This window comes from Pseudonaja textilis, chromosome 3 (assembly GCF_049901715.1).
Source record: "Pseudonaja textilis isolate UNSWEBS1 chromosome 3, rPseTex1.2, whole genome shotgun sequence".
In the NCBI taxonomy this organism is placed as follows: Eukaryota; Metazoa; Chordata; class Lepidosauria; order Squamata; family Elapidae; genus Pseudonaja; species Pseudonaja textilis.
In genome coordinates, this window is record NC_141992.1 from 118,864,435 (window position 1) to 118,879,736 (window position 15,302).

Consider the following 15,302-nt stretch of genomic DNA (forward strand, 5'->3'; position numbering starts at 1 on the left):
AAATGGCTCGTGCCAACTATTTCACGGGGGAGATTTAGAGATCCCTTTTACATATATTCCCACTTTCCTTTCTTGATGCCAAAAAACAACAACAACACCCCACCCACGAACGTATCTTTTCGGACTGTTGGTATGAATCGGTCGGGTAGAGGGAAGACCAGATTTGGGGGCATTTCTTGAAGAGCAGAGATCCCGGACTTCATAAATCTCAGTCGCAGACACCACGCCTTATGACGGCCTCCCCCCGAAAGAGGGCGCTCTTTCCTCCTCGTGGTTAACAAGGCGCAAAACCTGACTAAGGCATCTATGGATTAAAAAGGGAATTCCCAGCTTGGATTTCGGCGGCCGCTTAGAACGCGCTCTCAGCCAATAGCAAACCGTTCTTTTCTTTAGCGGCGCTCTTCCAATCACTGCTCTCGACTGCTGCTTCCTGTGCAACCTGCCGAACGCTGACGAAGTCGTCCGGACCTTTCCGAATGGGCTGCCCTCCCTTCATCCCAATGTTGCTCTCCCCCCCCCCTCTCCCTCTTTTTCTTGTCCCTTGACTTCCCTGGGCGGGGATAGGAGTCTCTTCCTTCCTTCTCTGTTCCCACCCACCTTTGCAATTGCAATCAAGATGGAGGAGCGGGGCGGCTTCAGTTGTCGTCCAGAGCGCTGTTGCTAACGCAGCTGCTCCTGCCGTGGCTCCCCAAAGACCGCAATACCCTGCCACCAACTTGCCCGCCCGCCCGCCGCCACCTGCTTTCGTTCCCTTTCCCTCCCACCGGCTTGCTGTTGCTCTTTTGCTGCTGCATTGATTGAGCCCCTTCCTCCCATCAACATCCATGCGCTCTCCCCCCCTCCTGCGATTGTCTCTCCTCTCTCTCTCTCTCTCTCTCTCCCCCCTCTTTTGCTCCCGCATGCATCCATTGCTTATGCATGCGCCGCACACCCTGCCTTTCTGGAGGGGCTGCCGGGGGCTCTCCTAGAACTGTAATCGCGGAGCCCACACCTTCCCGTCGGGTCCTCTTCCTATTATTGTAACCATTTGCTGCTGCCTGTGCAACCGAGCCATCCACCCATTCAGCCACCTCTTTCTCCCCCTTTGCCCCCCCTTCCCTCCCTCCCTCCCTCCGCCCCGCCACCTTTGCACCATCACCACATCACCGTCCTTTCTCTGGATGGATTTCTTCCTCGTTTTGTTTTTTTGCTAGAAGGTGAAAACCGGGGATCCGGTGCGAGGTGGTTGGGGGGGGGGCGGAATTAAGGTTCGTCTTCCCGTCATCCTGCTGTCAGGGATCTAGGAAGGAGGCTGATCATCGTGGCGGTAGTCGAGGGATCAGATCCGGAGGAGCCACCGACCTCAGTCAGTAGCCATGAGCGGTTCCACGACCGCCTCCTCCAACAGCGGCAACGCGGCTGGGGAAGGGGCGGAAGACGCTGCCAAGGATTCCGCGGACATCGCGGCTTTCTTTCGTTCGGGTAAGTTTGCAAAACCCCGAAGCAAAAGGTGCTCTTTCAGGGTGGGGTGGGGATGATGATGATGATGATGATCAAGAGTTCGGGAAAGAAAGGGGAGATTCTCTCCTAATAGTCTCTTTCCGTCCCTTTTCCCAACGGGTCTGGAATTGATGCTGTCTATACATCCATGTTCGCAAGCAAAGGGAGTGAGTGATTCATGTCTGATGATTAAAACCGTGCCTTAGGAGCTGCTTCCCTTTCTAATACTTAACGGAAACGAAGAGATGCTATCTCTAAGAGAGGCCCCCATTAAAGATAATCTTTAACTAGCTCAGGTATCTTGTTGTTAAAATTCCCCCACCCCCTTTTAATAAAGTCGTTTTGTTCAGCTGTAAAAGTGAAGAGAATTTTTTTTTTTAAAAAAAGGCTTGGTTTTCTGTAGATTGTAAAGATAGAAGGTGCGTCAGGCTTATTTGTATATCTTTAAGGATGTTTAAGTTGATTGCCAGATGTTCCTTCCTCGCACTGTTGAAACAAAAATGTGATTAAAACAACAACAACCCAAAATGGTATATTTGAAAAATGCTGTGGGGAATCAGGAGCGGGCTTCTGTTGAACAGATAGTAGGTTTAATCCTATTGAATGCAAATTCATAATATCAAGGTGGGCTTAGAGGAACACTTTTCAAACATTTGAAATCCCCCTCTGACACTTGACTTTGAGGGGTGAATCTTGAAGATCTAATAAACACAGTGGAATCTGATAAGCCAGAAGTCTCTTTATCCCTGCTGTGCTCTAAGTGTGCCTTAATGTCATAACCATGGCCTGGTTCATCAGCCATAGTTCCTGATCATTGTAATTGTTGGAAATGGTAACAAATGCAACTCCTTTTGTTTTGTTTTCCAGAAAAAGAAAGCATCTAGTTTTGTAGCCTTTGAGGGTCTTTGGTAGTTATTTTTTTTATTAAAATGGTAACAGCATGGAAATTCCTTCCAGCCAGTTTAGTTTCATTTTGCTGTCAATTCTCATACTATTGAGTGCCATATTGATTATATGAAATGAGAAGCTCTGATTGGATTCACTTTTGTGGGATACTTATAAGGAATTTGGTAGAATGTGGATATCAAAACACTTCATATTTATTGTAAGGTAGGATTTTTAGAGGACCTGATGGCAAAGTAATGTGTGCATCTTTGAGACTTAAGCTGTTAAAAAAAAATACTTCGACAGAAGGCAAATGCCAGAAGCCTTTCCTTACATGGTCACTCCAGCTGTTGTGGTAACCTTCTTGTATCCAGTTACAGTGGTGGTAATTTTTTTTCTTTTTCTAAAGCGTGTTGATGGCCTACTAGCTGGAAATGGAAACAAAACTAATCAAAGCAAACAATAATTTCCTCAGATTCTATCCAGGAAGGTACAAGCAAAAAGGGAATCTGCATTGTTCAAACTGTCAGCTTCCATTTTTTGTGGGGCCTCAGTGTTTGGAGCATAAGTTAGGGAAATATTCTCAAAAGTTGTGGAGAGGGAGAAAGCAAGCACTCACAGGGATTGCCTTAGGGTATGTGCTTTGCATGATTGACATAGAAATGCGGTGTTATTTTTGAAAGTATGTGTATGTATGTGCTGTTCCTGGGATACAATAGGAAGTTGTGGGTTTCTCTTTTGTTGCTTTCAGTGAAACTGACAGTATTTAGAACCAAAGGAGGAATCATTGGTGGGGTTAGACAAATTCAGGCAAAGCAGTGGGTCTGGCTTTATATTGTGGAGTTAAGGTCTCTCTCTATTCGGGTGGGCTGTCACTACAATCTTTGCCTGTTGCCAAAGATGCAGAAAGAAAAGCATGTCAGTAAACTACTTCTTGGAATACCTTTCTGAACACTCTTTTTCTTAACCAGTAATAGACAAAAAGTTCATTTTCCCCATTTTGGGGCGTTTTTGTGTTCATGATTAATACCACCTATATTTTGCTTATCTTTTCAAGGAAAGAGGGAACGAGCAGCAAGCTTGCAAATGTATGAATATGAATGCCATTTAAAAGACTAAGCCTGCTGAGATCTAGGAAGACTCATTTCTTGAAAAATGAAGTGCAGGCAGATTGAGTGAAGGTTGCATGTTAACCTTTCTTTTCATGTAGAAGGAAAATTGGATATAACTTGTTTACCCATCATCAAGTATTGATTTGCTTGTACTTTCTTGGACAAAAAAATGAGGGTGTCCATGGGCAAACGAAAACTACCGTGTTTCTCATATAATAAGGCCGGGTCTTTTTTTTTTTTTGAGCCCCGAAAAAATGGCTAGGGCGTCTTTTCGGGGGTGACTTAATTCCCCCCCCTTGCATCTTCGGGCAGCGGGCGGCGACAACTTGGATGTTGACCTCGGCGTACATGGGGCACTTCATATCGGGGTCAACACAGGCAGCATCATATCCGGGTGTGCAACAAAAGTACTTCTTAACGGCAAGCCCCCCCACTATTCCCCCCATTTTGCATGTTTTAATATAGGCCTTAATTTGGGGGGAGGGGCTTAATTTCATTTCATGCCTATAAAACATGCTGGGACTTCCTATTGGGGGAGGCCGTATTGTTGGAGAAACAGGGTATCAAGGTATTACATTACAGGCTTGTATCCACACCTGATCAGAAACGGCTGTGCTCAGGCTACTTTATTGTATGTATATAGTAGAATAATGAATAATGTAGATTATGTAGATTATTTAATGTAGATACATGAATGAATAATGTAGAATGATGAATAATGTAGATTCCCAGGGTAGATATATGGATCCTGTTCTTTAGAAAGCATCAGTCCTGGTTATTATTACTGTCACTGGGCTCAGGCCAGAGGCTTCTTACTCTTTCTAGCTTTACAAAAGCATTCAATACACAGTATTGTTTACAATATAATTTGCATTCCTGGATCATTTGAATATTGCACAGTTTTATTTTCTCACAAGATGAACATTATTCCAATTGGAATTGTCTAATTTGCTCTGCCTTGCATTTCAAAGATGTTTTGAGATTATGTGTGAATAGCAAAAGGTTATCTTATTCTTGCATTTGGGCTACCTTTTGTCACTGGGGTAGCTTTGGATATGGACTTATCTGAAAAGTCTAAATTGTAACTCCAGGTTTAATCATCTGAAGTTTAGGAAATGGGTGGCTTCTCTTCCTGGTCAAAATAAAGATGTCTTCCTCTTCCTCTCTGAATTCCATTGTAAAGCATATTCCCCATGGATTACAGAAATTATTTGATTCAATATGTTGCTACCCATTGGACTACTGGGAATCTTTCAATAAAAGCATAAACATTTCTTGTTAGCACTGATGGAAAATGTGAAAACCTATAAAAATCATAGTGATGGGCAAATATTTCCTTCCTGTAAGAAGTGATTTAAAGAGCTGTAGAGTGAGTCATGACCTAGCATATTCTAGGAGGTGATGGGATTTTTTTTTGACTTGTCAGATTTAGATCCTAGGCTATCTAATTAATATTTTTAATATATCATAGTATCCAGAGGCTTGAAAGCATCCTAATAAATATTTGAATAGGGAAAACCTGGAATGGGGGCATAAGGAGGATAGGCAGTTGATATTCAGTATAAATATATAATAAGGAAAAGAGAAGAAATGCAATCACTGGAAACTCACAGAAAGATTCGAAGGGGAGGGGGGGATTAAGCCAAAGAGCAGCGTTCCTAGCATATAAGTAGGAGTGTGTAGTTAGGGAGCAACAGTGACTGGTCTTTTAGGATTGCAAAAGAGGGAGTGGGCTTTGAATTTAAATTGATGCTGCAGCTGTTAAAAAACTGTTATTAGTCATTGGGAAGGATGAACTTTTTATGGCATGGAATGTATTGACTAGGCTGCCAGTTGTTTCCACTGGGCTAGTTAGTCTAAATCAGTCTTAAATTTTGCTTGTTAGAGTCTTGGGTGTTGAGTAGCCTGATCACCAATTAGAAGAAAAGAAATAAAAGATTTAGGAAGACTAGTATGTGAGGCTTTGTAATTACAATTAATGCTGCACCATTCTGAAAAGATCTAAGAAAGTAAGATTACGCTTACAGTTGGATAGGGCCAGCCAAGCATAAGTCTGGATTGACAAAGTAGTATAGTATACAAATAGCACTTCTTTCTGTTTGTAAAATGCTAGTCTTCATCCTCATGTAATCTAAAGATGGTCTATGAGAAAGTTCAAGTATAAACTTCAATACTAAACTGAATCATAATCATTGATTAGATTTCCTGACCCTTTTTAAAGAAAGAAGATGCAACTATGGGATCTTCAACTGAACTACGGTGTGGCAGTAGAAGAAAAAAATCCAAGCCCACTTCCACTTTTTTTCATACATCTTTTCTTTCTGTATAACTTTAATAAGAATTCACTTTCCCTGCCACCCTAGACAGCTGTCTACTTTTTTGTCTGAGTCCAGGGCTACTCACAATTATTTTATATTGTTTGGGTACATGATTTTACCCATCTCATTTCACTTGGATAGCAGACCATAGTGCTCTTAAGGACATTTCTTTGAAAAAAAAAGAAAGGCTGTAGCACATCTTTTATTTCCTAAGAAACAGTAGATAGATATCTCACCATACTGTGGGAATGTTCTGATATATTTAAGGTAACAGATTAAACAACCAGATCACCAGATCCAATATGCACCTTTTGAAAGAATAGTGTATCAAGCCTGTGACCATAATACTTTAGTATATATACAATTCCTGCCAATTTTGTTTTAGTTGACAAAATTAATATTGGTGGCACTGTAGAGCGTCCATATTAAAAAGTACCACAAAGGCATTATTACAAAGACATTTACGAGGTCTGACAAAAAATTCTTGCCATGTTCTTCACCTCTCATTTTTTCCTGTTCCCTGCAATTATATAATTTGACCCACTAGATCTGATGTGCTGCTTAGCACTTCATGGTCTACATTTTTAAAATGCCTTCTAAAAATAGATGAAGGAGTGACTTTGAACAAACTAGATCAAGAAAAGTTTCAGAAGTTGTGTAATGTTCAAATATATTTTTGCTCATCCTTTGAACTACTTTAAATGGAATTAGGTTTTTTTTTTTGTTCAGTATTTTTACAAATCCCATAAGAGCCCATTTGGTTTGGTGGTTAAAGCACCAGGCTAGAAACTAGAATGCTATTACAGGCAGTTCTCAACTTACAATAGTTCAATTAGTGACTGTTCAAAGTTACAAAAGCACTGAAAAAAGTGACTTGTGACCATTTTTCACACTTAACGACCGATGCAGCATCCCCATACTCATGTGATCAAAATTCAGATTCTTGGCAACTGGTTCCTATTTATGACAGTTGCAATGTTCTGGGTTCATTTGTTCAGCTTTTGCGAACTTCTGACAAGCAAAGTCAATAGGGAAGCCAGATTGACTTAACAGCTATGTTACTAACTTAGCAATTTCAGTGATACACTTAACAACTGTGGCAAGAAAGGTTGTAAAATGGGGCAGAATTTACTTAACAAATGTTTCACTTAGCAACGTAAATTTTGGGTTAAATTGTGGTCATAACTTCAGGACTACCTATAGTTTTGGTCTTGCCTTAGGTGTGAAAGGTGGCTGGATGTCTTTGGGCCAGTTACTCTTAGTCCACAATGTCAGGCTCACACAACAAGTCAATCAATTAATTCCTGTCACAACCAATGAATAAGCATTTGGTTGATCAAAAAAAAGTGGACCCTACATTTGCAGAAAATCACTAGGTATCCCAAATAACGAAATCCAAACTTTTAATTTTAACCACTTCCTGGTAATAAAACACAATACACACATATTTAAACCATGCCAATTGCTGCTAAAGAACATTTTTTCATTGCTGAGATTTGTATTCTTGAGTTTACCCCTTTATTAGTGCCGTCATTGTTCTCTATGTTGGTTGTTTCATTTATAAGGAGAGGGAGAAAGGGGAAAAATAAAAGTTTTCTATAGTGGACAGCTGCAATAATTTTAATATAAATAATGCTACATATAAGCCAACATAAATAAAAATAGTTCTAAGGAAGGTAAATAATATGCCAGAGAAGACATATAACTGAGGATGCCTCTTATAACAGAAGATGAATATTACTGGGAAATGATATTCTGAGAGAAATGGGCGTTGTCTTACCTGAATGCCTGTTCTCCTTGTAGGCTTGGACTGAGTCTGTCTTAAAGGCTTATTAGCCTATGTCCTCCCACTCTGGGTGGCTCCTCCCAGCTTTCTGGAAGTCATCACGACAGACAGGACTGCCTCTGAGAAAAACAAAATCAAAAGAGACCGTTTTTGGTTCCCCTCTCCCATTGGCCCACTGTAAGGACCAGTTCTATCAGGGTGGGGCTGACCTGTCTTGCCTACAAGGAGAACAGGCATTCAGGTAAGACAACGCCCATTCTCCCTTGTAAGGCTGCGACAGGTCAGGAGTGGGACATACCAAAGCTGGATTGTCCTTGGGAGGAATTAAGATTGGTCCTGGTTCCGGTCCCCATGCTCCATGACTACTCATTGCAGAACCCATCTGCCAAACGCCGCATCCACTGAAGCAAAGGTGTCCAGCCGGTAATGGCGAATGAAAGGAGATGGGAAAGTCCACATGGCTGCCTTGCACACTTCTTCAACTGAAGCTTGCATTGCCCCGGCTGCAGTTGTCGCAGCGCTGCGAGTGGAATGCGCCGTAATGCCTCTGGGTACCGGGAGGGACCGACTCGAGTATGCCCTGGCTATACGTGCCTTGATCCACCTGCTGACTGTGGATGGAGTCACTTTTCCTCCCAACATGGAAGTTCGAAGGAACAAAAAAGGGATTCCATTCTATGGAATTCAGATGTCCTTTTTTTATAGACCTCCAGTACCCTACACACATTTAAGGTGTGCCAAGACTTTTCCAAGTCATGGACCAGATGGGGACAAAAATCTGGAAGCACCAGCTCTTGAGACCTGTGGAACAAGGCATTGACCTTGAGGATAAATGCTAGGTCCAACCACAAAACTACCCGATGAGGGTGAAAGATACAGAGATCAGGGTGAACTGAGAGGGTGACCAACTCAGATATTCTTCTAGCTGAAGTGACTGCCACCAAGAAGGCTAGTTTCAGGGTAAGAAGGTGCAGACTAGCCTGTCAGAGAAGCTTAAATGGAGCCTTCGTAAAGGACTGCAAAACCCTGGACAGATCCCATGTAGGGTACCTGTGTACCACCGGAGGGCAAAGGTTGGCCACCCCTCTGAGAAACTTTTGGACTGTAGGATGCTGTGCCAAGGACTCCAATTTGCCACAAGTCAACACCGAAGAAATAGCCGCCACCTGATGGCGAAGGGTGTTGGGAGAAAGGCCTCTATCCAGACCCACCTGTAAAAATTCCAAAACGTTTGCCACAGAAGCCTGTAAAGACTGAATGTTTGATTTGGAGCACCAATTAGAAAAAGCTTGCCAGGTAGAACATAAGCCTTGGGCTATGTGAGAAGCCAGGTGAGCTCCCAAACCTGATAAGGAGGCACCAATCATGAGGATGAGTCTGTCCTCAGAGGACTGGCCCTTGGAAATGGCTCTGGAGAGCCACCAATGAAAAGAAAGCAGCATTTGTGGTCAACCAAGCAGTCAACCTCACCTTCATTAAAGATTGACTCTTACCAGCCTTCTGATGAGGCAATAGAAACCACTGAAGGGCCCTGGCATGAAGCCTGGACCAGGGAACAATACCAATATAAGAAATCATCTTACCCAAAAGTTGGGAGAGATAAGCTAAAGGGGTAGAACTTTTACATCGTATACTTTTAGCCAATCCCTGCAGGCTGTTTTGCCTTCCCTGTGAAAGGAAAACCTGACAAACTCCTGTGTCAATGATGGCCCCCAAGTGAAGCAGACTAGTTGAAGGAGTAAATTGGCTCTCTTTAATGTTAATGGAGAAACCAAGATCCTGTAGAGCCGAGATGGCGGCCTGCAGGTCCCGCTGAGCCCTTTGAAAAGAAGAAGACAGTATCAAAATATTGTCTAAATAACATTGCAGCTGCACGAGGAAGGAACGAAGAAGCGCTGCAAGGGGAGCCAAAACCTTGGTGAAAATTCTAGGGGTGGAATAATCCAAAGGGGAGAGCCCTATATTGGAAGTGCTACCCCTGATAAGAAAACCTTAAGAACTTCCTATGGGAAGGATAGATAGGAATATGTAAGTAAGCTTCCATCAAGTCAATGGATGTGAGGAAGTCCCCCTGCCTAACGCTGTCCAGAAGGAGAATGCATTTTAAAATGCCTATCAACTAAGAATTTATTGAGCCTTTTTAAATCAGGAATTGTTCTCCACCCCCACCTCTGAGGCCTTCACCCCCACCCCCACCTCCGAGGCCTCCTGTAAGAAGTGATTTAAAGAGCTGTAGAGTCAGTCATGACCTAGCATATTCTAGGAGGTGATGGGATAACAAATATTCTGGAGTAAAAACCCGTCCCCTGTTGATCACAGGGACTCTTTGGATGTCTCTGAGTTCTAGGAAGTACTGGATAGCTGACTCCATGAGCCCCCTTCTCACGGAATCCCTAGAAATTGGGCAGGAGATGAAAAACCATGGATGAGTGGAGGAGAACTCAAGTGAAAGACCCGACCTTACAGTACTTAACACCCAGGCATCAGAAGTTATCTCTTCCCATTTGTCAGCAAAAAAAGCCTCCAATGGGGAAAGATCGAGCCATGCACGTGTTGGCGATGGTACGGATGACTTCATCCTCCTTAAAAGGGCTGTTTGGCCAAGAACTGCTGTCTGCCTCTTTGCCTGAATGATCTGGAGGAGGCACAGAGCATCGGTATGGGGCTTTGGCTTTACTCTGGAAGCTGGAACTAGATTCACCTCTGAACGAAGGACGCTTGACCTATGGAGTGGGCCGATGTTCTGCTCTCTTGAAAAGGGATGGAAGCACTTTCCTCTTATCTTTGATTTCGACCAGGAACGGTTCCAAGCCTTCCCCAAAGAGTTTATCTCCTTGAACAGGAGTTGAGGCCAGCTTCCATTTCCTTCTTCCATCAGCCTGCCAGTTATGCAACCAGCACATGTGTCTGACTGCAACCGAAGAAGCAATAGCTTTGGTGGCAAACTTGGCCCAATGAAGGGTGGCATCTGCCGTGAATTCAGTCTCAGCCACAATCTTATTGAGGTCCTGATGGGCCCAGATATCTGCCGCTGGAATCCTCTTGCAACTGCTTCAACCATTTAAGCGACGTCCTGGTAAAGAATGAAGCTGCTGTAGATGCTTTGACCACCCAGGCAGCCACCTCTGGAGAGATTGTTCGATTCACTTTTCCTCCACCTTGAGGACATCTTACAGATCTGAAGGAGCTGACAAGGTGGAAGCCAAAGCTGCTGGCACCTGAAGGGTCTTAATGAGCTCGGGACTGACATTAAAAAACCTGCAGTCTGAAGACAGGGGATTGGGCCCTGAGGCAGGTGATGCCAGCTGTTTCTGAACGACCTTCGGAAAGAGCCTGGGAGATGGGACCACCTCCTTCCTCACCACCGGTTCGTCGAAAAGGACATCCGACTCCACGAGAGGCTGAGTAACTGCTTCCTCATCATCTGCATCCCTCAGGTTGGCCGTATTTCTCGCTTTGAACAGCAAGGGAGCAATGTGTTTAGTGTTAATCATTTAAGTCATTTGAAACATCCCCTTAATTGGTTTTTTTAAATAATCTTGATAATAACAAGAGCCAGTTTGGTGTAGTAGTTACGACACTGGGCTAGAAATCAGGGCACTGTGAATTTTAGTCCTGCCTTTGATATGAAGCTACCTCAGTGACCTGAGGCCATTCACTCTCTCTCAGACCCTGGAAGAAGGCAGTGGTAAAATACTTCTGAAACCTTGCCTAGAAAACTGGGGGACTAGTCCAGACAGCTCAGCTCAAAAGCACATGTATGTGTTTTATTTCAGTTGATATAAATCATTCACTGATTTATTTATTGCATTTGTAAATCTGTCTTTTTTGCATGTAAGCTTAAAGTGGTGCCTATGAAGATTACCTCTATTTTGAGTAGTTCAGAGAACCGGCAAATACCATCTCTGATTGGAGATTTTACAGTATCCTTCCCCTGCCATGCCCACCAAGCCACACCCACAGAACCAGTAGTAATTTTTTTTTAATCCCACCATGCCGTGGACTGGTGTGTGAAGCACCACAAACTGGGCCACGCAAGCAAGCAAAGCCCCATCTGCACATGCATAGGATCCAGGCAGCGCACAGAACCACAGAGAGAGAGAGAGGGAGGGAGAGAGAGAGAGAGAGTCTGGAAAAACCTTCCTCCATGGAAGTGATCCTTGGCACACCAAAGGTTGAGGGCTGTTCCTCTAGTGGTTTATGGGCAGCACCTTTTTTTGTGTGTTTTGGTGAAGTTTCAAATGGAATATCCTGAGAGGCTTCAAGTGAAACCCACATTCAGCCAAATATTATGCAAATCAGATTCCTGGATAGAGCAAATGATAGAATAAGGTATGGATAGATGAGAATCACTTTTCTATGACATGATAAATATGAACTAAGATGAACTTTACTTACTTGAACTTAAAGGAAAGGCCATTTTTTTCCCCTTGAGTTAGGGGAGTTATAGCAAAGGATGTTTACTTGACTGTCTTGGTTATCCTATCTTGTCTTTCATAAGCATGCTTAAATTGTATTTTAATATACATTTTATAGATTAAATGGCTCATTTTGAAATAGAATAAATTTGTTGTGTGTATAGTGTGGTGATATCTATGAGTCAAAGTATCTTACAAAGAATGTAGATATCAAAGTAGCTGAGATAAATAAAAAAAATAGATGTTTCGTTCATGTGAATATTTATTGGTAAGGTACCAGGGATTGCTATTAGATCATCTAAATTGTTTTTAACTATGCTTGGCTGACAGAAGCTTTGTTTTTTGCTTTTCAGCTTAATTTGGATCATTTTGTAACAGAGGAGAGTCATCATAAGAACTAAATTATATGGAAATGGAGTGAACAGGGTATCACATGCAATATGAGGATATGAGTAAAGAGGTTAGATAAGGGAGCCTTGAGTTTAACTCTACGTCAGCCATAGAAGCTGACTGAGTTACATTCTCTTAGCTCAGTGTACTTGACAGATTGTTACTGTAATGAAAAATGGGAGGTGGGTATGGTGTTTATAGTTCCTTGAGTGCCTGCGGGGATGTATATCTAGCAAATAAGCAAAGAAACAATGGCCTTTCTGGCTTTTCATGGAACAACAATAGGGTTGACTCCAGGCTGATGGAGATGTCAAACCAGCTCTTCCAGAAGCCCTCTAAGTCCACATGACTCTGTTCTACCTCCTGCCTTCCTGGAAGACAGAGATAAGACAGGGAGATAAGTCTCACAAAGTATCAGTGGAACTGTACTTCTCTTGAAACAAAGCAAGAAAAAGAATGTTAAAAATTATTGTTAACTTTTAAGTTGTCACATGTAATGAGGCCAAAGGACATAAAATATAGAGCTGCTTAAACCATCACAAAGGGACCTGCCTTTAATACAGTATTTAGTTAACATTTCCCCATTCCTTTGGAGACTAGATTCATTTTGAAACTGATACAATCTTTGTGGGATTTTATTATTTGGAAAATGCCTCTTTCTGAAAATTTCAACTGTCAGGGTTTGGAGGAGAATTTTAGCTCTCTTTCTTCTTTCCATCAGCACAAACTTTCTTCCTCCTTTTGTCACAGAATTCTCCTTGGGTCCCCCCTCCCCCAAAAAAAAAATGAAAGAAAGAAAAAGATATCTTCTACCTGGAAAGACAGGAGGTTAGGCAAATCTTTTTTTTTTGCTATCTTTTAAATTGCATATCTCTCCTCAGGAAAGTGTTGGCTCAAATGTCTAAGCTGGCAACTTGTTATCTAAGATGAGGGGCTAGCAGGCATGCTGAGAGTTTGTAGCATGACCATAACCTACACGTGGGATCTTCTTTTGTGGAACTAGAACCTGCATAAAAGCTTTTTAGGTTGTGCTGTTGGAACAACATGATCAGTTGCAGATTGAGGAACATGAATTACACTCTCACCTTTTCATTAATTCCTGCCTTTTGTCCATGTGAAATGGGTCAAGATGCTTGCTTAACATGAGAATTCTCAAGCTGATGCTAAATTCTGACAGACCACATGTCTGCATTCAGTTTTGCTCAGACTCCAGTAATCAAATGGGGGGGAAAGGGTTTTGCCAACAGGTCTGATTTTTAATAAAATGGTTTGCAGAGTCTCTGATAAAATATGAATCCTGTTTGAATACAGACAATTTTTAGCTTTCTTTAACAATGGCCTGGAATTATGACGGTCTCAGAAAGGGTGCTCTATAGCCCATACAGCCCATAACACCAATGGCCTTTGCAAAATGTCACATCACTACCCTTGTAGTCACCTGATCGTAATCTGGGAGTTTTGCATCCTGTTTCCACTTATGACTGGTTACCAAGAACTCCATAATCCTATGATCACCATTTGCAATTTTCCCTGCTGGCTTCCCCAGAAGTCATTAGGTAAGCCAGCAGGAAAAATTGCAAGCTACTGCTGCTGGCTGAGAGAACTCCTTTTCATCTATAGGGACTGATGGAAATCCTGAAGATTTCAACCCTCTTCCTGAACTCTGCTTGAAGGAGTTTCCTTCTGTGCAATGAAGGAGAACTCCTTTGGCAAACAGGTCTTTCCCTCAGCCTCAGAGACAAGAGGGAACGGAAATCCAAGCAGAGATCAGAGAGTCAGTGCAGAAAGACAAAGAGAGTTGGGGGGAGGGGCTCTCCAGGGTGGGGGAAGACAGGTGCAGACCTTGCCCAAGTATCTCTGCTCATGGACTGAAACCCTTCTTAGATTTCAAAAGGGAGGATTTTCAGTACCTGAGTGAAGGTCTTCCTGACCCTCCTGAGATTCTGTCCACTTAATGACTAATGTAATTGCTTAATGAACATAACCAGTAATTTCAATTGTTGAGTGAGGCAGTCACATGATTAGTCACATAACATTTTGCTTAATGATCATTTCCTCAACTACCAAAATCTCAAACCCAATTGTCATAAACCGAGGATCAGATTATGTGTGTGGCCACCACTCTCGTAGGTTATTTACCTGTCTCGCTAGACTGGATTAAATGGGCCTGTTTCTGATTTCTTTCTCCATGTGTCCCATAGACATAGACTACTGCAAAGCTAGAAAGTGGGAGACCATGAGTTCAAGGCCTGTCTTAGCCATGAAAGCCAGCTGGGTTACTGTGGCTACTCATTCTCAGCCAACCTACTTCACAGGATTGTTGTAGAGACAATAGGAGGAGAAAGGCGTGTTAGATATGTTTGCTGCCTTGAGTTATTTGTAAAAATAAAGGTGGGATAATACATACATACATGCAAACATACATACGTAATCAATCTAGTGGGAACTCTGACATGTGCTTTTCTTCAATAGCTCCTCCATTATGCACACGCTTCCCCTAAAGCTTTGGCGGGCTCCTACCCTCTTATCTTCCAAAATAGAAGCATTAGAAGCTAGCTTTACCTGCAGATGCTGGGATAGTAAGATTAGAGCCAAGGGGATTGTGTAGATGTATGGATGTAATGCAGTCGTTGGATTGGGTGCCTGCATTTTCTAGAGGTAATCCTTGACTTAACATTCACAATTGAGCCCAACATTTTCTGTTGCGAAGTGAGACAGTTTTTAAGTGAATTTTGCCCTATTTTGCTCTTTCTTACCACATTTGTTAAGTGAATCACTGCAGTTGTTAAGTTAGTAACAATGTTGTTAAGTGAATCTGGGTTCCTCATTGACTTTGCTTGTCAGAAGGTCGCAAAAGGCGATCACATTACCCCTGGGACAGTGCAACCACAATAAATATGAGTCAGTGACCAAG

At 42.6% G+C, this 15,302-nt stretch overlaps 1 protein-coding gene across 1 annotated transcript in view; it reads left to right on the plus strand.

Annotated features, from left to right (window-relative positions):
- The first annotated feature begins 422 nt into the window (after positions 1–422).
- TRIO (trio Rho guanine nucleotide exchange factor) overlaps positions 423–15,302 on the plus strand; it is a 253,223-nt gene continuing 238,343 nt past the window's right edge. Inside the window, exon 1 of the mRNA XM_026701043.2 lies at positions 423–1,461. Within this exon, the coding sequence (XP_026556828.1) occupies positions 1,356–1,461 (106 nt within the window). The 5' untranslated portion in view covers positions 423–1,355. The remainder of the gene's footprint in view (positions 1,462–15,302) is intronic.